The sequence below is a fragment of the Lagopus muta genome, chromosome 25 (genome assembly GCF_023343835.1).
Source record: "Lagopus muta isolate bLagMut1 chromosome 25, bLagMut1 primary, whole genome shotgun sequence".
NCBI lineage: Eukaryota > Metazoa > Chordata > Aves > Galliformes > Phasianidae > Lagopus > Lagopus muta.
In genome coordinates this window covers 1,795,520-1,818,547 of record NC_064457.1, presented here as the reverse complement: position 1 = coordinate 1,818,547, position 23,028 = coordinate 1,795,520, and the positions used below count along the sequence as shown (strand labels likewise).

Here is a 23,028-nt window from a genome sequence, read left to right as displayed (position 1 = left end):
TGTATCAGGCACACCACAACAGGAACACTCTCAGAAATGTCAGAACGGTGCTCTGCCCCAAGGCTAACCACCCCAATGCCACCCTCCATCCCTTCAAGTAATGCTGCCTTGCTAATTCCTAACAATTTCCTGCTTGCTGCTGTCCATCCCAAATGGAGGGACCCCCTTAGATGGCAAGTTTGGGGGGTAGCCATTACTCCCAGTACTGGGATTTGCACAGGGGGCTGCAGAACACACTTCATTTGCCCCAACTCAATGCTGGTGGTGGCGAAAAGAAAACTTGGAGCTTTTGCTTTTAGCAAAGTTATTCCTACCGCATGGGAGAAAAGCACAAGGGGTCTCTCTAAGGTGACACTCACACCTGACAGCAGAAGAGATGGGAATTAATAAAGGTTTTGCCAGGGAAGCTGTGTGGAAATGAGGTTCAGCCCGATGCCATTTGTATTCTGCCCACAGTTCTTGATTTCGCGATATACTCGTGTTTAATTACCATTAATGCAAACATAATTTAAAAGGTTATTTCCCTGCTCTGCGGGTCAATGGACCTAATGGAGCAGATCTAAGCGGGTTTGAGTTGCTCTGATTGGTGCTCAGTTTCCTGTTTGCTTCATGGAAGTGGGTTTGGTCCCACACTGGGAATGTATATAAAGGCTCTGAAGGGTCTTTTCTGGGCACCAGAATTGGCTGAAAGCTTCTGGACATCCTCGGGGGAGCAGGGAGGTAAGCAGCTCTCTGTTGGACTCTCTTTTTACTTCTTACTTTTATTCTTTTTCCTTATATGAGTGTGAGAGTGGCTTGAAAGCAGCAGAGCAGGGTGAGCTGTTGGGCTGAGTTGTTCCCCAGGCAGTGCAGGAGCAGCAGCTTTCCTGGTAGGGTCTGCAGGAAGGAGCAATTCAGCAGTGAAGACCATGATTTCAAAGGAGGGTTTGGTATGCAGCACATCTTAGGCTGGGATCTGCCCTTTTAAATATATGTAACACAGGGAAACGAGGAAAAATGGTTCTCAATGGCTTTTTGCATCCTCCTGGCTATGGATAAAGCAAGGAGAATGTTTCTTCCAAAGCAGACAGCGTTGGACAAGGGGGTTTAAGACCTTCGCATAGCTGAGATCCATCAGGAGATGTTTTCCACTTGTCTGAAGGGGTCTCAGAGTAAGGTAAAGCAGTGCAGGGACTGCAGCAAAATGCACCCCAGACGGGTGGAGCAGAGCTGGAGCTGAGCATCACGGAGACAAAGGGGTCTTGTGTGAACTCAGGAATGTTTGTTCCGACCATCTCTGAAAATGCAGACTGCTTTTTCCTCCCTATTTTGGCAAAATCTGCAGAGGATGAGCGTGACCCCTCCTTCAGATTAAGGCTACAACGCATTTCTTCTCCTGCTTTTGTAGATAATTACCTTCAGCAGCACAATATTCTCTTACCACATAACTGTTTTCAGATTCACTGTCATACCTACAGCAATATAGAAAATGAATGGTAAATAAGAGGGGAAACCTGCTGTTTAATCACAGCCATTCTTCTGTTCCCATATAGAATATCCCCCAGCTTTTTTGTATCATGAAACCCACTTCTGTCAATGCATTCTGTAACTTCTGGCTTTAGCTGTAAGTGTTTTAGGGGGGTTGTGAGTGCTCAGAACAGCACGCTTTGCTTTTTGGGGTATTCCTCTGATTTTGATGTCTCTGAGATATCAGAACACATCTGATATTTCTCTCATTCAATCGGAAAGGCTGAAAACGTTTGTGCAATGATGCCACAGTTTCCCAGGAATAAAACAGTGCCTCAGTTATGAGCAACGTCAAAACTTTCTTTCTCCAAACGAATAATTGAGCTGTTGTAAGAGTGTGAGCAAAGTTGCACTGATGTAGGAGTGCAGTTTGGAAGGATGGGATGCTGAAGTCCTGATCTACGCCTCTACTTCTTGTCATCATTCGATTCTTGTGAACAGTAGCTCTGCAGGGCAATGCAGATTCCAGACACATCTGTAACAAAGAGTGAGGTGACAGACAATAAACCACATCCCTGAGCCATGATCAAAACCATTTTTGTACAGAGTTTGTGGAGGTGGGATAGTAATTAAGAGCTCAGATGTCTGAGGGCTGTTGAGCTGTGGACTAAGAACAGCCTGAAACCAATAAACCATGGAATTCCATCCTGTCACTGTCCTGGGATGCTTCTCCCAACTGATACCCAGTGGCTCTGGATGTGTTCTCTACCTATAAGGCGTTATCCATACCAACAGAAAGCTTAGCAGTAATTAGATTGGGTTCCTAAATCCTGCAGACCTGCAGGGAGGGAAAGGCAGGGTGCCGTGTTTCTCCTCCTTGCCATTGGGACTGCCTGATCCCATTCACATACTGAAGGTTGAACTGATCCTTGAGGAGGATCCCTTGGGGTCAGCTTGCAAACAGGGAGCAGGACGATGCCCTTGCCTTCAGGAATGTGCAAACCACGGTGAATTTGGTGGTTACAATAAAAGTATGGGGAACAAACATCATAAAGGCAGCGAGGTGGTGGAAAAGCATTGGGATTGAACAAGTAATTTAGCTGGGAATGGCAAAGGAGGGCTGTGTGTGGTGGAGGAGGCTGTTCTAAGCACAAGGGCTGAAGAGCCATGATAACAAGCACAGACTTGTGCCCAGTCGTGGCACATCCCTCTGGGCTCACTGTCTTGTCCCTTCTGTCCCAAAGGCCAAATATCCAGATCGCCCTCTGCTTCTGAACAGAGAAATCAGCCACGAAAATGATGTCTCTGAGAGTTCTCTCGCTGCTTTTTGCTTCTCTGAGCTTTGTTTTGATGGAAGAGAACGTCTCAGGGTAAGTGTTCTGGAAAGCACACGATGTATTTTGAGCCTTTTCCAACTTCCCGCTGGAAGCAAATGGATTCTTTCCATTGGCATCTTGGTATAAAGGTGAGAACACGAGTCCTGAGGTGGCTCTTGGATATAAAGAGATGAACAAATGATAAGAGAGATCTCAAACTAAAGCCTTTATGCCAAAGCCAAGAACTCCCAAGTTTTCCCTAGAAACTTTATTGCTCCAGGTTGGGAGTAGCAAGCTGGAAGTCGACCAGGGAGAGAAGGTTGGCTGGGAACTAGAACAAGATGTAATCATCTCACAAGAAGTAGGCTAGGGGGCATTTCTTTTTTTTAAGCTTCTGAAAATGTGACCAGTTACATAAAGTGGGGACATAAAAAAGGCTTTCCCTCCTTTCGTTCAATTCCTGAAACAGAACCTCCAGCTGCTACTCAAGAAGGTCCAAAAGAATCCCTATTAGAGGAGCAGGAGCTGATGTAATTCCAGCTAATAGTACCAAAGGAAGATCAGCCCTGACATCCTTGGCTAATTTAGGCAGTCCCCAACCATGTCTGCATTGTCAGACTGATCTGAAGGTCTCAAATTGTCACCTGCCATCCCACCCTCAGGCTCTTTGAGGATGTAGGGATTGGTTTCCTTGTTGTGTAGCTCACTGGAAAAGGTGCCTGAGCGTCCTTTAGGCTGAGTCAAAGTTTGGATCCATCAGAATATGGCAGGAAAGCGGATGTGGCTCTGAGGGATGTGGGTCAGCGGGCAATATTGGTGATGGGATGGTGGTTGGACTGGATGATCTTGGAGATGTTCTCCAGCCTTAATGATTCCATGATTCAACGATGCTATGAAGAGTCCCGGTGGCTCCAAATATCCCAAGTTCACCCCGTAAGCTATCAGATACGAGCTGCAAATGTGTCAGTAGGCAGTAACGGTTACCGGGATGAGGAGCACGGCAGCTCCTTGTCCAGTCAGCAATTTGCTTTGCAGAGCTGGGCAGCACTCAATCCTCTCCTCTCCTCCACTCTACTCTTCCTACAGCCTCAGCATCAGGACTCCGGGCTCCAGACCGATGCACAGACGCTACTCTGAGGCCACGCTGGCGAGCGACTACAGCCGCACGATGGACAACATGCTGAAAAAGAACTTCGTGGAGTGGCTGCTGGCCCGGAGAGAGAAGAAAAGCGAGTGAGTGTGCAGACTTCCAGCGCTCCAAACTCACAGCTGTCGTCAGCCGAGTGATGGCTGCGTTACGATGCAGAGCTGAGGATATTTTTCTTGGATTGCAGCAGTGATTCCCGGGGGGCAAAGGGGTTGTTTTTCTTTTTTTGCTTCTTTTTTTCTTCCCTAAATCCTAGAGGTTTTTTCTGCTCTGTCGGCACACGGCACTGCCTCCTCCGAGCTCCAGTCCGCCTTCTCCCATTGCTGCGGTTGGATGGAGTGGGGAGGGTTTGTGGAAAAGCAGCATTCCAGCACCCTCTTGCGGTGCCTCAGGCTGAGATTTCTGCCCATTTCTGCCTTCCCAGCAACGTCATTGAGCCGTACAAGAGAGAAGCCGAGCCCCAGCTATCCGCAGCGAGTGACCAAAGCTCGGACCTGCGCAGCCACGAAGCCAACGACTTCCTTGCCTGGCTCCTAAAAGCCAAGGAGAATCAGAGGTGAGAGCAGAGAACTGAAAACAGAATCCGGTGCCAAGAGGGGGGGGGGTGAAGTCCCCAAGTTCTCAACCTTTGGAGGGATTCTATAGGGCAGGAATAGGTGATAAGCATCAGCAAGCAAAAGGATTTCTGTTTCAGAAAGGAATGCCATGCTTTGCAATTGTCTCATGGGTGAGGGAGACAAGAAAGATTGAAAAAAAAAAGCTTCCATCCCTCTAAAATTTCTTAACAAATTCACATTGGAGAAATGCAGATGACTGAGGAGGGTGTCCAGGCTGTTGGCTTTTTGGTTGTTTTGGGGTTTTTTTGGTCGGTTGGTTGCTGTTTCTCAGGTAATATCAGAACAGCCTCAACAAACCCAGTGCTCTGCTGAAGTCTGAGCACTGTTTTTGACAGAGCTGAGAGACAGCTGTTCCTACAGCATCCTTCACATCACAGCTTAAAACCAAGCGCTTTGAATTAACCAAACCATTCCAGTGTGGTTTATTCAAAGCCCTATCGAAATAAAACTCACCAGTGACAACTGAAGTGAAACTGATGTGCTCCTGGGAGAAGCGAGGACTGCTACTTTATCTAGGCTGGGAGGCAGAGATCTGTACTTTATGGCTTTTTCAGAATAAGGAGGGACAAAAAGGACTTTTTATTTTAAGGATGAAGTGGGAAAAAAAAATAGTTAAGAATATCAGGGTACTGAGAATCAAAAGAAGGAAATGTTGCCAGGATTCAGGGTTGACAAGCTGGCAAGCAGCGCATTAAATCAAAGGAAAATAAAATATCTGTGATGTAACTGGGAGAAGATTGTTGTATACTGCATTCAGATTGTTTCCTCTCTTGATGGCATGTCACGTTTCTTGCAGTTCTGCTTCTCCAGATGGTTCAGAAGATTTGAAGGATGTTGTGAACCAGGAGTTTCTGACATGGTTAATGTCAACTGACCTCTGCAGACCATGGTGAGCAGCTGTTCTGCCTAACCCTATAGTAAAAAACAGCCTTTCCACTGTGACACCATACAAAGCTCCTGCCCCAGGGGTTCTTGCTGCAGTGCTCCATCTTCTGATGACCACTCACACAATGTGGCTTAACTGGATTTCGTTGGAGAGTTGAGAGCTTTGGTGAGAAGCTCTGCAAAAAAATCTTCAATGATGAACTGGGGGATGGACAAACATCAAATAATGACCACCTAGAGAAGGGTTAATAAATCCTCTGCCCTGCTTTTCTGAGAAGAGGGGATGTTCAACTTGGAAATGATGTTTCCTTTCTATTCAGTAAACTTAAGCGTGAAAAGCAGAGAGAAAAACAAGAAATCAGGGTGCAAAAGGTTGAGGTCCCATGGGGACTCAAAGGAATGGAGAGCACATTTTATGGGTTCTAGGGGAACGAAGACTGAGAGGAGAAGGTCAGCATCTATTGAAATTTAAAAAGAGATAGAGAGAAAAGCTCCTTATGCTGGTGGCAAAAGTTGGGCAAGGATGAAAGAATCTCCTCACCCAAGGAGGCTGTGGATGCCCCATCCCTGCAGGCATTCAAGGCCAGGCTGGATGTGGCTCTGGGCAGCCTGGTCTGCTGGTTGGTGACCTGCACACAGCAGGGGGTTGGAACTGGGTGAGCATTGTGGTTCTTTTCAACCCATTCTATGATTCTATGAAAGAAGGATGGGCTGGCCATGAATGGAGGAGATGGGGGCTGCTTTGTGCTACAGAGAGCTCCATGCAGGTTGGTCAGATAAAGGGAACCAAGCAGACAATAACAAAGCAGAGACAACAGCTGAGTGCTGAGCTCATCCTGCAGGGAAAGGATGCACACCTTTGTATCCTGCTCCTCTGATCTGTTGCTGCTCTCTCTCAGAAGTTATACCTACTTTTGATTGGATACCTGTTAGCTGTGAGATATGTCATGCTATCACAAGACATCTAAAAGGTGCCACAGGGGACTGGGGGGTAAAGAAGGCAACAAATCACATTTTGTTTGCTGTCGGAGCTGCATTAAAATAGGGTAAATGTGGTTCCATAAGGATTTATGGCTCTTTTTTTCCCCTCCCATGTAGAGCTGTGTAACCACAGCACCGCCTGAGGAGCTCCCACAGCCGCACTGAGGAGGAACCTCTGCGTTGAGTATCACCCACTTTGCCAATGGAAGAAATAAAAGATTTTCAGCCTGAAACTGCAATCAGATGAAGTTTTCATTTGGGGTCGTGCGGGGTTTAACTCAGCAATTAAAATAAAAGCACGTGTCACAGAATCACAGGGGTTGGAAGGGACCTCTGGAGATCATCGAGTCCAACCCCCCATCAAAGCAGGTTCCCTAAACCAGGTCACACAAGTAGGTGTCCAGGCAGGTCTTGAATATCTCCAAAGGAGACTCCACAGCCTCCCTGGGCAGCCTGTTCCAGTGCTCTGTCACCCTCACCATAAAGAAGTTCTTGCACATTTGTGTGGAACTTCCTATGCTGCAGTTTCTGGCCATTTCCCCTCGCCCTGTCAATAGATCCTCCCATAGAGGGGCACGGTGCTCAACGAGTTCAGTCTACAGCAGTCCGAATTGAACAGCAGGAGGGGATGGGTTTGCATTTTAGGAGTTGCCATTGCCTCCAGGGATGGGGCATCCACAACTTCCTTGGGTGAGGAGATTCTTTCATCCTTGTCCAACTTTTGCAATCAGCATAAAGAGCTTTTCTCTTTTTCTTTAATTTCAATAGATGTTGATTTTCTCCTCTCAGCCTTTGTTCCTCTAAAACCCATAAAATGCGTTATCCAGCCCCCTGACCCACAATAAAGGCGGCTGGGATGAACCGAGCCCCAACCACCCCCCTGAGAGCCACCGGCTGCCACCAGAAGCGTCCCTTAAGGCGGAGGCGTGGAGCGGAAGGCCCCGCCCATCTGTGTGTCACGTGGCGCGTCGCGGGTTGATGACGTCAGAAAGTGCGCGACGCGCGGCAGCGGCGCCGGGATGCACCGGCGAGGGGTGGGCGCGGGCGCTATCGCCAAAAAGAAGCTGGCGGAGGTGAGGCGGGGTCGGGTCGGGTCCGTGGGTAAGTGGTTCCGGGCCCCGGTGGGAGCTCCTAAGTGCGTTCGTAGGGGGTCAAACTCCGCCGGTGTCGGGACAGGTGAGCTGCCAGGCTCCGGTGTTCCCGTGTGAGGGGTTCAGGTCCCTTGTGGTTGGTGGCAGTTGCGGTGTCCGGCTCTAAGTGGGGTCCTCAGCATCTCCGCAGCTGTGTCTGCCGTAAGCTCGGGCTGCCCCGAGGTTTCTGGCAGTTCCCTCGTTTGGCTTCCGGGTTCGTACGTCCTTAAGGAGCATTTCCCTCGCCCAGTTTGGGGTTTGGTTCCTCTGTTCTCCAGCGCTGGCTCTACCGTTCTGTTTTCATCCTGCAGGCCAAGTACAAGGAGCGAGGGACAGTCCTGGCTGAAGACCAGTTGGCCCAGGTGGGAGACCCAGCCCTGCTGCGGTGTAACCGTGTTTGTTAGCCCAGCTGTAAATCTAGGCTTCATTTCGCACTGTTTCAGGGTTGGAGCATTAAATGATGGCACCACTGGGCTGCTTTTTCCTCTAAGAACTGTGCTGTTTGCTGCAGACGTTGCTCTGCTTCTCTCCTCTCCATCTTAGCAACATCTCATTTCTGTAGAGGTGTTTCCTTCCTTTTGAGTGCATTGAGGCTGGGCAGCGTGTCAGAGTGCTGAGTGTTGCCTAAGGGCTGTGCTTGCTTAACGTGTACTGGGGGCTGTGCTCACAGAAGGATTGAACAGAAATTCTTTTCTCTGTCCTTCAGATGTCTAAGCAGCTGGACATGTTTAAAACCAACTTGGAGGAGTTTGCCAGCAAACATAAGCAAGAGATCCGAAAAAACCCCGAATTCCGGGTCCAGTTCCAGGATATGTGTGCAACAATTGGAGTGGATCCTTTAGCATGTGAGGACCAGGCAGCAGGGGTTAACAGCTGAAGATCCTCCTGGGAAGGATTCTCAGTGAAGCTGTTAGAAATTGTCCTTGGGGAAGTCTGATGGTGTATTGATTCTTAGGGTTTGTGAATGCTTTAATATGCTTTTAGGTGATACGTAAATTTAAAAGGGAGAAAAGAAAAAGGTGGAGGTAACCAAAGAGGCTCTTCACTGAGATCCTCACAGTGAGGTTTGTGAGCAGCAGTGGCTCTTAAGGAAGGTGTTTTTGCTGATGGTCCAATTGCTTTCTTTTTTCTCACTTCACAGCTGGTAAAGGATTCTGGTCAGAAATGCTGGGAGTTGGTGACTTCTACTATGAATTGGGTGTGCAGATTATTGAAGTCTGCCTGGCTCTGAAACACAGGAATGGAGGTGAGGATCTCTCTCTGTCTGTCTTCACTCCAATAGTGCAATCTGAGGCTAAGAGTGGGCAACAGCAAAGCCAATAGGAGCTGGAATCTGATACACTGTGGGAGTATAATGTGAGGCAAGAGTGAGCCAGTGGTCAACACACAAAGAAGCCTTCACTACTACTGCTGGAGTAATTTTCTTACTGTGCAGTTAATGCTTTCTTGTCCCCTTTTGTTGACTCCTAGGTCTGATAACACTGGAAGAACTTCATCAGCAAGTGTTGAAGGGAAGAGGGAAGTTTGCTCAGGAAGTCAGCCAGTGAGTGTCTGTATGTTGTAGGAGAAGGGAATCAAGTAACATGAGAAAGAGGAAACTGAGTGATTGATCTCAGCTGGGCTTGAAGGTGCTGCTGTTAATTGGACTCCAAATTCTAGCAATTAGTCATGTGTATTTGCTCTGTAGTTAATGACTATTTCAGGAGTGAGCCATAAGTATAAAGGGCTGTTGGCTTGGGCTGCAGATGCTGCACTCCTACTGTCACAGTCTGCTGAAGCTGCTTTGGTCCAAGCTGTAAAGGAAAGGACTGATACCTGGCCTTAGAGCAGAAGATTTTAGGGTTAGGATACAATTCCCTAGAATTGGTAATTGGGGCTGAATCTTAAACTTAGCACTTGCAGCTTGGATTTTACCAGTGTCCCTTTGATGGAACTCTGTATTTCTGTAAAGGGACACAGATAAATTAATTGTAAATTAATAATAGGAGAAAAATCAGCTGTTGATTATCTGAAATTGCAGCAAGCTCCAGTAGCTGTATCTTATACCCTCTTCACATGAAGTCTTCCTCATTTACTAAACTTAGTGCAGTTTGGGAGAGGCTTTTGGCTTAAAGCCCTGCCTTAACTTCTGCTTTCAGAGATGATCTCCTTCGTGCAATCAAGAAACTGAAGGTCTTGGGGAGTGGCTTTGGGATTATCCCTGTTGGTGGAACGTATCTGATTCAGTCTGTACCAGCTGAACTGAACATGGATCACACGGTTGTCTTGCAGCTTGCAGAGGTATTGAGCCAGGAGACTTTAAAATGCCACCTCGAAAGAATCTCCCTGCTTCTGTGACAGGGAACACGTGGAGTGGAAAATAACGTTCCAGCAGGAATGTGAATCCAGAGATCGTGCTCTGGTTAGATCAGGGCCGTAGGTAAAACTGTCCACACTCTTCTAAACTGTGGGCTTAAGTCTTGACTCCAAGCATGCTATTTTTTTTCTCTCTTCAGAAAAAAGGCTATGTAACAGTTGGTGAGATCAAGTCCAGTCTGAAGTGGGAGGTGGAACGTGCAAAGCAAATTCTGGTATGTATGAGGGCCTCTTGTGCATGATGGAGGTCGGTGACAGGGTAGAGTGGCTGCTCCTGCATCAGAGCTGCAGACGCTTTGGTGACTGTGTGTGTTGTCACAGCATGCACAGGTGATCCCAAGCTAGGTGGCAGACCAAAGGCAGAGTGTGCACAGGATGATATTGCTGTGACTTCACTAATCTCACTGAAATTTGGGATGTGTTAGCTCTGCTCCTGCATGACTACATGTCCAAACTCCATTTTCCCCTGCTCAGGATGAGTAGAAATCTGAGTTGTGCACACTCCCTTACTGTACAATAAATGCAGGGTGAGGCCTCCCCTGTGAATGGCTTGTCAGCTGTCTAGTTATGCTTTGCTCACAGTTTCTGCTCTGTTTGAATAGGAACACTTGCTGAAGGAAGGAATGGCCTGGCTGGATACACAGGCAGCAGGAGAACCTCAGTACTGGCTGCCTGCTCTCTTTACAGAGTTGTACTCTCAGGAAATCACTCCAGAGGAAGCCAAGGAGGCAATACCTTGACTGCTAAATGTTCTGTGCCTGTATCCAAGTCTTCTTGTGAGGGTACTTGCATATCACTTGAAACAGAAGGACAGTGGACTTGAAATAAAATTTTGTAAAAAGAAGTGTCTAGCTTGACAAGTTTCATAGGACCAATTCATGCTTGGTTACCTTGGGATTTTCTCCTCTGTTGTGAGTGGAAATATCACTACTTATTGCAAATGGTAGCTACCTCCTCCCATCAAGAGGAAAAGTATTGCAACTGCAGTCATGGAGGATGCAAAAATGACTGTCTAAAGATTCTTGCTGCCTGCAGTGATGCTTCTAAAGCCACTCAGAAACCGTGCTGCAGCCCTCTGTCCTGTGAATGAGTCGTCGTTCCACCAAGGAGAACCACAGTCTAGATTCTGCCAAAACAAACTTTATTGCACAAAAAAAAATCTTATGTACAATAGTATATAAACAAGGTATCTTAGAGTGACTCTTGTGCATATATTTTTGACTCAGTTAGGTCTAAAAATCTGTTGCTAAAACATCTCTGCCTAAAGCAGTCATTTGAGGATTGTCACTTTGAAATGGAAACATTCAGAAATGGTAGGACAGACAACATTAGAGCTAGAAAACTAATACTTCTCTTTTACAGCCACATGCTAGTTATGTGAATAGTGTCCACAATAAGGCATTTTCTTGTTTCATTGTATGGGTGGATGGTAATGCCACATGCATCGCAAACAGATTTCAGAACCAGCTCTGCCTTGAGAAGGCAGCAGAGTCACAGCTCTATCCACAATGCTACTGAATGGTGACAAACAACGTGACATTTACAACAGGATTACAGAGGCAGAAAAGTAGCATACTGCTCATGATTTCTCAGGAGACCCTGCTGCCTCCCTGAGACCTTATCTGAAGGTGAACACAGCTTTATTTACTCTCTTTTGGTGTATGTGTTGAGTGAGTCCTATGTAAGTTTAGCTTTCCCTTGAGGGAAGGTAAGGTTAAAGTCTAATTCATACCAGTGACAGACCCAGGGGAGGCTGCTTGCTAGAAGGGAGGAAAGGTTCCCCTACTTGTTGAATGGCACATTTACAGTTCACAAACGTTTCCACCTTCCAGAGCTGCTTAGAGAGCAGTGCGCAGGCTTCTAAGTTCTGCAAGAGCCAATATAAATCAGAGACTGAAAATAATTCAGTGACGTATAGGACAATGCCTTTCTGTGCAGTGCATGGCAGGGGTCTTTTGGCTTTTCCTCCCGTGCTTTTTTTGCTTTTAGAACAAGAATGACTGCACTGAATGTTCTCCCACCACCAGTATGCAGCAGAGCCGTGCTGGGGGAGAGGGAATGGGACAACGTGCAACTTTGTGCTCAGCTTTCTATCAGCATCCTCATGAAAAAAGTGGATGAAGCTATTTGCCAACAAAACATTTTACTGCTTCCATCAATCATCCCCGGGGTCTTTCACATGGAGAAGCTTTTATTCACCTCCACCCAAGTTGCACTGGATACATATTTGACGTAATTGCACTTGCAGCCAGCACACACCTCTCCTCCAGCCTTGCTTTTGCTCATGGTAAGAAGCTGCCATTTCAAACATTCAAAGTACTGAAGTGTTAACTTTACAACACTCGTTGAGCTTGGCCAAGTTTGGCAAAGGAATTTCAGTCAGTAACTAAGTGTACACCTCTGGAAAGCTCCACCTAGAAACAGTGGCTTCCTGAGCTAAATTGCCCCTTATCGTAGCATTTCAGTCTGAGCAATGATGGTTGCTGTGGGGAGGGAGGTGGCAGGAGGAAAATGAAATATTACACTGACTGGAGAGATGGAAAGCAAAAAGTACTTCAGTGAAGGAAACAAACCAGCTCTCTGTTCAGAGCAGCCAGAATAAAACACTTCTAGAATACTAAATTCAAATCAAAACCTTAAAGAGTTACACAAACAAGACTTAGGGTTTTTTTTTTTAGTGCTCCCCTATCTCTGAACCAATGATTTTCTCGCCTTCCCCTTCCCCAAAACACCACGATGAACAGACCTGCACTCAATGTACAGATTCTTGCCTTTTCATCCTCCCCTTTTGTGCCTGAAATCTCAGTGGATGAAGTCACCCAAGGCTTGTGTAAAGCTTTCAGAAAGGAGCCCAGATTCCACCACTGCTCTTTATCTTTGGTCTGTCTAGAACAGTGTCTAGAAGAAAGACATCGGGTAGATGGGCTCTACAGAGCAAACAGGCTCCATCTCTCCCAGTCTGCACAAAAAGGTTTCATCCAGGCACACAGTGCCTGAGCCATGTCATACCCCAGACTCATCAAAGCGCTCCCACAGCTACAGCTCCATGTTCAGCATGGCCCCAGGGAAGGCCTCACTGTAGGAACAGAAAAGCTGTAAAGAGGAGTCGCAGTCTACATCTCATTCTTTAATCAAATGGAGACAAAAATAATAATAATAATAATAATAATAACCAGTGTAGATGTTTTTCAAAAAATAACCTGATGCCACATGCTCCGGATTTCTAGTAGAGTAAGTACCTTGTAAGAGTAGCCTGTCACAAGCTTGGCTTTGTCTAGCATGAAGTCTTCTCGTTCAGCGTTATCCACCAGAGCAGTAAAAGGAGACAGAAGATATCCCCCAGTTTTCTCCACTCTGGCATTGGTTTGGTTGTTGAGTCTGTCAGGGGTACTCTAGTGTGAAGACAGAACATCCCCACGGCTTGGCCTCTCCGTTGGTAACGCAGCTCTAAGCTTTGGAGCAGCCCTGAGTGTCTGTCTCTGTCTCAGAGGAGCTGCTCTCAGAGTCTATTTCTGTATTCTCCTGCTGATGTTTCTCTTGCACCTTCTGCCGAATTCCTTGCAAACGGATTAATAGGGACTGATAGTCAAAGTGGCCTCGTTTTTCTCCAAAAGGATCCTGGAAGGAAACCAGAGATGAACGCATTAATATACACCTCTTGCCAGAAGGATAATGGTCTAAAGAAAGCTGTACAGTAACTGGCCAGCAAAGAGTTGAATTCCACCTTGTGATCAATGGGACCATGTCAATGGCCTCACAAAACTCCAAACTGATACCAATTGCTCTTCCCTTACCCACCAGCAGTCATTTTGTTGTAGAAGGCCACCAGAGTCATCAGGCACAGCTTGCCCTTTGTGAAACCACATTTTAAATCAAGATGCTGAGCTGCTTAAACACTTCCTGCTTTTATCCCTATTCCATGTTAAAGGCAATTATCAGGGCTATATGAAGGAGTGGTGAAGTTTCACCTGTCCCACGTGGCTCCAGAGTTAACAAGACAGCACATCTGCCAAGCACTGAACCAATATTATATCTGTCTAGAGTGACTTCATTTCAAATACAGAGCAGTGGAGATAACAGTAGCAAACTGTGTTCAGACTCCCTGCACTGCTATTTACGTGAGCAGAAAACAGACTGTGGTAGTCACCAGCTATGGAGACTGAGCACAGCAGTCCCAAGCCATCGTGTTCTTCAGAAGTAACCCAGCTCTGGCTCCTTGAAGAAGAAACAAGAGTTGATCACACCTGACAATCCTCTGATCTCACCAAATACAGCCTTCAGCACAGTGCTCTCATTTTCATTTCTCATTTTCAGGAATTTCTCGCTCCAAACATGAACCTTCCTGCTTCAGGAGTGCTTTCATGTTATGAATTACACAGTCAGTGATGGCACTGACAGGAAAGAAGGGCTCAGATCAGAGCCACTGGATCATTAAATCAAACACCTCCATCTTTCCTTAACAGTGATATTTCTCAATGAGTCAGACAAGAGGTGCCTGATGAGGGAGGAAGACGTGTTCAGATGCAAATAGCTTGGCAGTCTATTCTGTAAGGTCTATTTTCCTACAGAAATGAGCTCCTTTGTTCAACCTGTCTGGATGTATTTGCCATATTGTCGCTGTTCCCCTAATCCTTCCTCCTCCAGATACTTTTGCCTCAGTCAGCCACTTTCAACTGCATCTTACAGAACAACTCTGACAAGTGTCAGAGAAAAGTTCCTATCTGTACCAGCAAAGAAATCCATGAAAAAGAAATCTTACCAGCACCTCAAGAAAATGATGCAATAGAGCTCAGCTGCCATCAGTATTGCATAGACTATATGGGCCTCCCCTGCTTAACACCAAATCCACATGAAAGCAAACTGCACTTCTTTAAACAGTGCTATAAGTATCTGCTTGCTCTGAGTGTGGCTCAGGTCCAGCACTGAGAGGAATCCCACAGCCCTGAAAACACTGTGTGCATACTCCAAACTCAGGAAAGTTAGTGTTTTATTCACAGGAGTTCCATGGTTAACTCAGAGTTGAGTTAACCACAGCAGATAGAAACTGTGGTTGAAACACAGCTGATAGAAAAGGTGCAGATCCACCCCATGTTGCACATCACACAGTGCAACTGTTTGCCACTATGAGTGTATTTGGAATCCAAGTCCTGAATTGACAAGAAAATCATCTGCTACCCACCTGCATCGTCTGACCTTGGAGATAAAGTCTCTCTTTGCACACCCCTTCATAGAAGTCGTAGTATTCCATGAAGGATTTCTCCATTACACCCCTGAACATAATCAGAGAGCAAAGAGTCAACAGAGAATGACAGTATTACAATGGTGGCATCATCCAGGGTCACAGCATCCCACTGAACCACAGTCATGTAATCAGCACAGCTCAAGCCAGACAACTAACTGGGTACAGCGAGGCAGGACACAGAACAAAACAAACTGCAGCACTGCTGCAGCTGAACAGACCCTGCACGTGTTTCTACAACAGCTGTGCTTTTCTCTCTGTCTGAAATGTTCTTTTTTTTCCCCTCTAAAAGAAGGCACATTTCTTCCCAAACACAAATCAGAGGATGCAGCCACTGTGCACAGTAACACAGCTTTGATCATTGCACAGCTCCTGGGCATGACAGAGATGCAGTCATCCATTACAGAAGAAACAAAACCACTTTGCACTAGAACAGGACGATTTAAAGATTTCTCTTCTCTGGAGCACCTCTCAGGATGTCAGGAAAAGCAACCAGAGAATCTTAACCTGTTTCCCCACACCCGTTTTCTTATGCTCCCTCCCTGCCTCCTTTCCATACCGTAGTGGTTCAGGGCAGGGACACTTTCCTTCCAACATGTCACACACTGCTACTCGGATGGTCTCATGCCGAATACACTCATTATAGTTCTTGCTGTCCCCAGGGTGCCTCTCCTGGAAATAGAATTTGGGCCAGTGAGTCCATGTTACTGGAATGACTCTTCGTCTCTCCCTCGAGACTGATGAATTTCACTGGTGCATGAACCCACTACAGCTTTGTCTGTTTTGTGTATGCTGAGCTAATTTATACAGGAGGAAAAAAAAGGAAAAAAAAAAAAAAGCTGGCACCATTTTCTACATCTACAGAGTCTTGGACTCACACAGCTGGGGAGGCAAGTCAGCTGATAGCTGGCACAGAAAGCTGCCTCTCTCTGGGATGCCAGAACCACGAAAACCTGAGCAGTTTGGTTTCTACACGACAGTGTGTCTCAAAGAAGCTGCATCAGGAGTCATATAGCAGAGAAACACCTTTTCTTCTTCTGTTACTTTTCTCTATGAGAGCTAAGCAGCCTCCAGTTCAGAGCTTTGTAATTCCCCCCCCCTCAAGCTCTGACCAGAGGCAGAGCAAACTGAAAGAAAGCCAAGTGACACAGCCTTGCTTTGTCCCCATTTCCAGAATGTGTTTCGTTACCAGGTCAAGGTGTGGAGTGAAGGGAGAAATTGCTGCAGAACCAAAGATGAACCATCTCCAACTCTCACCTGCTCAAAGCCAGGTTCATTGTGATACGGGTTCTCAGTCATCAGAGACTGGATGGAGATGAGGACTGAGGAGATGCTCTGTGCTGGGCTCCACGCAGGCCCGGTCCAAGTGCTGAAGCATCAAAACAGAAAAGGATCAATTAACAAGGCAGGATCAGCCCAGCAACAACCATCTCTCCAAATATCAAAGATAAGAAAGCTCAGAAAACACATCTACACCTTACAGAAATGTGACAGGAGAAGTAACAGCTGCTACAGAAAGACAAAGCGCTGCACACTGAGAAAGTTTCCAAGTCGAAGGCAGTTTATTCTCTCAGTCAAATGAGAGCATTAACCTGAGCCATGCAAGAGGCTGGGAAGCTTCACAGCTAACACACAGAGGGAATCACAGGTGAGCTGAGGAAAAGTACCATCTTCAAATACCTCTCGGTGCACTTCAGAGCTATGGCTGTAATCTTGTACAGCACCCTGAAGCAACACATGCTGCCAACACTACAGTAAGTCAAGAACTGCAACTGTTTAAGAAGTTAAATCTAACTTTGCAGACTCAAACTAGACCATTACTTGGGCAGTTTGTAATGCAGACAGCACAAGGTCTGCCACCAAAAGCACTCATGGATGCCTTGCTGTAGGAAGAAGGTGCTCCTTTAATATGTGTGGTGTAGCAAAAACCTCTGCACAGAACAACAGGTCAGAACTGCTACTTGCCATTAATATCCGAGCTCCAGATAGGGAGCTGCTTCCCTGGGAGCTGAACAAGGATGTACTGACCCACATATGCTCTTCCTAAATTCATTCACAGCTTCCCATTGCTGGTAAGGCTGAGGCTGTTTGTTCACTCTTCAATAATTTAGCTTCCATGCCAAGGCTACAGTACATGAGCAATGAGGCAGCTTGCGTGGAAGCTGCTGGGCATTCAGCCCCCTGAGCTTCAGACAAGCCCTGCACACCTCAGTGCTTCCCAGGCATTGGCATCCAGCTCACTGGATCAGAAAGGCTCACTTGCTGAGGAAAATGTTTCCCAGCACACTGCATCTCTCACCCAGCCCTGGACCAGCAGATGAGTATCAGTGACTTGAATCAACTTTAGCAAAAGGGACATGGTGCTGCTGAAACCATCCCAAAGACAATAACCACAGCTGTGCTCAGATTCCTGTTGTTTGATGAAACCCCTCCAGCAATTCAAGCCATCGCTGCCCTTTCCCCACTTGGCTGCCTCTACCTGCACCAGTCTAGAGCCTCAGCAAAAGCCCTTTCTTACTTGCAACTGAAAAACCATCACAGCTGGGGTGGGGAGTATCACACTACAGCCGGAGTCCCTCTGGTAGAGCCTAAAAGCCACTGAATCAGCCAGGACTCAGTTTAAAAACCAAGTATGTGAGTAACAAGCATTTGCAGCAGTGGAGCCTGTTGGAACAGGCAGCATGGGAGCAGGGATTGTAAATCATTAGACCTACCCAGCCTCACATACTACATGTAGGTGGAAGCCCAGAGCACTCAAATGGCTTTCAAGGAAGTTCTTAGAGGCTTTTAATCTTACTTATTTTTAAACCCACACAGAGGGAGGAAATTAAAACCACGAAAACCTGCATTCAGAAAGCATTAAGGATCAGCTTGCAAAGAGCAAGAGCAGAAGAAAGGCAGCGCTCAAGCCAGGGCTTTGCAAGGGGAAGCAGAAAAGTGACAGTATGCACTGAACTTCATGCTTCCCCTGCTCTGCTCTCAGATGCTTTTCGAGACAAGTTAGACTCTGAGCTCAGAAGAGGAATTTGTGCTGCTTTACGACTCTGATCCAGTGCATAACTTTACAGAAGCATAGAGGTGCATCCAAGCATGTCTGGGGCAAGATTGGGGCACAGAGCGTTGAGAAAGATGTGCGAGGCACAGTGCAGCCAGTGGCTACCTCCTGATTTCCCACCAAAACAGCCAAAGTCTCCTCTTACCCTAGAATACTCAGGCAGACTTTCCCATTGCGGTAGAAGTTGGGGTTAAACCTCACTGTGTTATTGCCCGTTGTCATCAGTTTGACCCTTGGCGGGTGGATGGGATAATCTGGAGGACAGCGAAACAGGAACAAGAAGAAACCCCCTTCATAAGGCGTGTCAAATGGGCCTGTGATCAATGCATGAATCTGGAAAACAAAAGCCCATCTTGCGCACCACTTCAACATTGTGCAGCACCATCAAATCCTCAACAAAGCCAACCGAAGGCAAGCAATACCTCCACCCAGGCATGGACACGGCACCTTCCCCAAGCACACGCCACGTGCAGGCCATACACAACCCCCCCTCTTTCCCTCCTTAGCCAGAGCCACTGCTGCACCCTTCTCTCCCCTCTGCCACACTCAATGTGCAGAGCAGGTTTCCAACGTGAGGTTTGGCCACAGTCCACGGCAGCTGCCTCCCATACATCTCAACACAGTCCAAAGAGGACTGAATCACAGTTCAGCTGGTGAGCTCTGCTTTAAAAAGATTTCAAATATGAAAAAAAAAAAAAAAGGCTAATTTTAGCAAGAAAAAAAGGCAGATTTTCTGCCAAAACTAGAACATTCCTCAATTTTATGGTCTCATGCTGATTTGGTTTTATTGAAACCAATCATTTAATTACCTCTGCCAGGATCTGAAATTAAGACCCCATGCTCCCCTCGCTAATTACCTTCAAAAATCTCAATTGCATACCAGGAAATCTGCTCCCATTGGGCTATTAGGGAAGCTTCCTCCTTTTCCATCCTCCTGAAGTGATCCAAGCCATCTCCTTCAATGATCCTCTTACCCACCTAGGATGTTAGTTAAAAACCCCAAGGCTGCTGTTCTACAAACCCGCATTTCTGCTGAAGGGCATTTTGGCACTTTTCAGCCTTCAAACCCAGGGAGGTCAGAGCTCCAGCAAAATGCCCAAGGTCTGAGCTGTCTGCACACAGACACTCCCTTTTGCACTATCTCCAAAAATCCAAGAGCCCTAAGCCAGGCAGGTGCTCACACTGAGGGAATCAAGGCAGTGCCAAGTCTGTCAAGGGGGTGAGAGAAGTGTGCAGCAGAGGAGAAACCAAAGCAACCCCATACACACACACACACAGACACACAGAGCTTTCTCAGAATCCAGCACAGCCAGATGAGGTGACACTGGCTGGAGAAAAGTAGCATCAGCCAAGGAATGCACTGGATCAAGATCACTGTTTGAGCAACACCAGCCTCCAAGATCACTGCACTCTCTCAGGCATAATTGGCAATTCCCTATCCTGGAAAATCCCTAGAGCCAGGCAGCCAGAAGGGGAAGAACTGGGGCAGGAGAGGCAAGAGACACACCTGGCCCTAGGGAACAGATGTGCTGGAGGTGATGTGATGGGAGTAGCTACGCAGGTCAGATCTGCATGAACTCGTAGAATTGTTTGAGTTGGAAGGGACCTGTAAAGGCCAGCTGGTCCAGTTCTCCTGCAATGAACAGGGACACCTACAGCTCGATCAGGTGCTCACAGCCTGGTCCAACCTGACCTCAGGTGTTGTCTTCAGGGACAGGGTATCTACCACCTCTCTGGGACAGGGATGCTGTTACCTGTGAGAGCCAGGCAGGCAGCTCCACAGCAAGACAGCATCTGGGCGCAGGGATAAATCCCACTGCCAGGTCATAACAGTTAAACACCTCTGCCTTCCATAGGTGACTTACATATAATTCAGCATTTCCAGTGACTGACAGGTGTTCCTCATTTCCAGCCCCTCACAAACCCCATGCCCAACAGATTTCCATAGAGCTAATCTAGTGATTCTTTTCAAGCATCTGCAGGGCAAAGAACAAGCTGGGTTGGCACTCCACTAGTTCATAGGACTGTCTTTATCTGTGGAAACTCCCAGGTTCCTGGGATGGTATCTCTCCACAAAACCATTTTTTCCTTGACATCCTCCTTCCATTTAAATGCAGCCCAGATTGTCACCAAAAAAACCCAGAGCTGCACTGTGCTCTTACAGGACTCACCCTGACTTCTTGTTTTGAGAGAAGGGATTACACCATTTGGGAGAATCCTCAGAGCAGCCACCAAAAGCAACACACAGAAGAGTGGGAACTTGAACCCATTCCAAAGTGTCTCTTACCTTGGTCATGTCATGGGGATCAGGCACAACAAACATTCCCGGGGGCGGTTCCTTGTAAATGGACATAATATCCCTGCAACAAAGGAAACAGGAATTTAGTCAAAATCTCCCTTGGTGTTCATCAGTCCTTGAGGCATGGAATGTTCTAGAGGACAAAGCTGTGTAGAGATGCAAAGGGACAGATTTTTAAGATGGAAATTTGCAACTCCAAGTGGTAGATGCTCTCCTTTGGTCTGACTGTTTCCTGGCTGAGCTCTCTTATCTTAAACAATAGTTGAAGAGCACAGGCAGCATTCAGTGAATCAGTGAGGCATCAGACCTCAGCACCTTGGCTACCTGCTGTCTTGCTTTTTAACCCTGAATCAACTCCAGCACCTAGGAATTAACAGTAAGCTTCTCCTAAGGTCAGCACAAAAAAGCTCTCATTGGTGAATGTTGTCACCCAACAGGAAACTTTACCTCTCTGTTTTCTCTCCATACACTTGGACTATTTACAAAGTCCCTTCTGCAGACCAAGTCACTTTTTTCCCCAACATACAGTGACTGAACTGTGTCCAAAAACCACTCTGTCAAGTTTGGTTTTAATCAGACAGTTGGTTCAAGTGCTATTAGGAAGCACAGACACACACACACAACTTCATTACAATGGTTTTACTTCCTGGACTAAACAAAATGAAAAATAACAAGTTTACAAATACACCAAACACCACCCATCACCTTTTATTGCCAAAAAGCTCCCCACCACAATCAGTGCTGCACTGTACTCTGGGACAAGCTACCACTAGACCTGTTCAGGAAGCAACCAGAGTCCAGAGAGGTTTCAGGGCAAGAACGAGTTTGAGAACAACAGGAGAGCTTTGCCTTCCTACTTAGCATTATGAAGTTTATTGCTTTTGGTGTTTGGATGGAAAACTGCCAAAATATCTGGTGCCATCTTTGGAAGACATTAGACAAGCTCTAGAACAAGCAACAGAACAAGGATGAGCAAGAGCCTGGCAGGCAGCAATACTGCTCTGAAGGAAGAGGAAGAACTTGCTGTAACAGTGCCAATATCTCTAACAATAAAAGACCGTATTGCTCACGGTATCAAAGGCTATTGACATACCAGGTTTAACCAGATGATTCTTAAAGAGTCACAGCAGCCAAATGGGTGGGCACCAACCAGGAAAAAGGATTGCTACCGGCAGGTTTAGGATAACATCTTGCAAAACTCAACTTGATTGCTGATGGAAGCAGAGGAGCTCATTCCCTTCCTATTTAACAGCATCTCCACTGAGCACGCTGCAATCCTGAGGGCAGGATGAGGGCAGCGTGCCACACAACGTGGCTGCCAAAGGCCACAGCAACAGGAGGAGGAGGATATCCCAGAGGGAGTGTGGCCTTCACCCAAACACCTGAGCACAGAGCCCTGGGGCTGCACCTAAGAGAGCCCCTGGGCACGGTAATGAATTACAGAATCATTATGGTTGGAAAAAACCTCTCAGATCCATAAAACCAAGCCCAGCCCACCCCCAAACCATGACCCCAAGTGCCACATCTCTGCAGTTCCTGAACACCTCCAAGGACGGCAACTCCATCACTTCCCCGTGCAGCCTGCGTGCCGACGCCTCATTGCTCTTTTGGATAAGAGATTTCTCCTAATACCCAACCTGAACCTCTTCTGGCACAACATAATGCCATCACCGTTATCCTACGGCTGCTACCTGATACAGAGGCCGATCCCTTCCATTGTTTCTCCTGAGACTACTCTTCCCCAGCGACCGCCAGGATCCGTCCTGATGACCCCAAGGACCCGTCCCCAGCCCCAAACCCGGCTGAACCCCTTGGCGCTGCCCCGGTTCCCCGTTACCGGCGCCCTTGAGGAAACCGGGCGGCCCCGCACAGCCACGGAGCGGGACAGCGGGGCTCCGTCGGAGCTCTCCGTGCCGGGGAAGGACGGGAGGAGGCCCCGGGGGAGGGGAGGGCAGGGCGGCCCGCTCACCGTTTGATTCGCAGCAGGCAGGCCGAGCTGGGCCGCTCGCTGTCCCAGTCACCGCTGACCGTGGGGTCCCAGAAGGCGGAATGCGTGAGGAGCGCGGCCCCCGCGGCCGCCGCCGCCGCTGCGGCGATGGGAGCTCCGCCGCTTCCCGGAGCTACGCTGGAAGCAGCCGGAGAAGAGCCGAAACCAGCGGCCGCCCACAGTTCGGCGGGGATGAAAACGCCGGGGTTCCCCGCGCCGCCGCCAGAGCTGGTCGAGGTGCCGCCGCCACCGCTGCCCGCCGCCGCCGCCGCCAACACCGCGGCCGGAGCCGCCTCCTCGGCGGCCGGACTCTCCGCCATTCCGCGCCCGGCCTTGGAGAACGCCGCTTCCGGGACTCCGCACCAACGAGTCGGTCGGCCAGAGCGGCCACCACCTCGCGCCTCCTCCACCGATCGCCGCCCAGAGCGTCACCTCCTACGCGCTGCCCTCCCACTACCGGCGCTGACTCCCCCCTCCCCCAGCTGCCATAGAGTCTCCTGTCGGTACCAGAGGGGCCCTTCCACGGAGACCGCCCTCTCCTCCCAATAGGCTGTGCGTCGCTGCGCAACAG

The 23,028-nt window shown here is 47.8% G+C and overlaps 3 protein-coding genes across 5 annotated transcripts; 2 read left to right on the top strand and 1 right to left on the bottom strand.

The window, feature by feature from the left end:
* The first annotated feature begins 2,742 nt into the window (after window positions 1-2,742).
* On the top strand, window positions 2,743-6,616 carry LOC125684674 (gastric inhibitory polypeptide). The gene is made up of 5 exons (XM_048927025.1): window positions 2,743-2,816; window positions 3,849-3,995; window positions 4,334-4,465; window positions 5,323-5,415; window positions 6,510-6,616. Coding segments are annotated over exons 1-5 (447 nt in total). The 3' UTR covers window positions 6,511-6,616.
* Window positions 6,617-7,347: 731 nt separating this feature from the next.
* On the top strand, window positions 7,348-10,721 carry SNF8 (SNF8 subunit of ESCRT-II). Of its 3 annotated transcripts, none has more exons than XM_048926891.1 (8): window positions 7,348-7,465; window positions 7,834-7,884; window positions 8,229-8,367; window positions 8,664-8,768; window positions 8,993-9,065; window positions 9,661-9,802; window positions 10,018-10,092; window positions 10,480-10,721. In XM_048926891.1, the coding sequence occupies exons 1-8, from the start codon at window positions 7,412-7,414 to the stop codon at window positions 10,615-10,617; spliced, it is 777 nt and encodes a 258-aa protein (XP_048782848.1). In that variant the 5' UTR covers window positions 7,348-7,411; the 3' UTR covers window positions 10,618-10,721. The 3 variants fall into 3 exon arrangements, with proteins under 3 accessions (XP_048782848.1, XP_048782850.1, XP_048782851.1); XM_048926893.1 differs by lacking the exon at window positions 7,348-7,465 and adding an exon at window positions 7,489-7,568; XM_048926894.1 differs by lacking the exon at window positions 7,348-7,465 and adding an exon at window positions 7,620-7,736.
* A 126-nt stretch (window positions 10,722-10,847) lies between these two features.
* UBE2Z (ubiquitin conjugating enzyme E2 Z) lies at window positions 10,848-22,906 on the bottom strand. Its single transcript, XM_048926890.1, has 7 exons — window positions 22,440-22,906; window positions 20,459-20,531; window positions 18,317-18,504; window positions 16,374-16,485; window positions 15,676-15,788; window positions 15,057-15,147; window positions 10,848-13,495 (listed from the first exon to the last, which is right to left on the bottom strand). The coding sequence occupies exons 1-7, from the start codon at window positions 22,775-22,777 to the stop codon at window positions 13,325-13,327; spliced, it is 1,086 nt and encodes a 361-aa protein (XP_048782847.1). The 5' UTR covers window positions 22,778-22,906; the 3' UTR covers window positions 10,848-13,324.
* Between the last annotated feature and the right edge of the window lie 122 nt (window positions 22,907-23,028).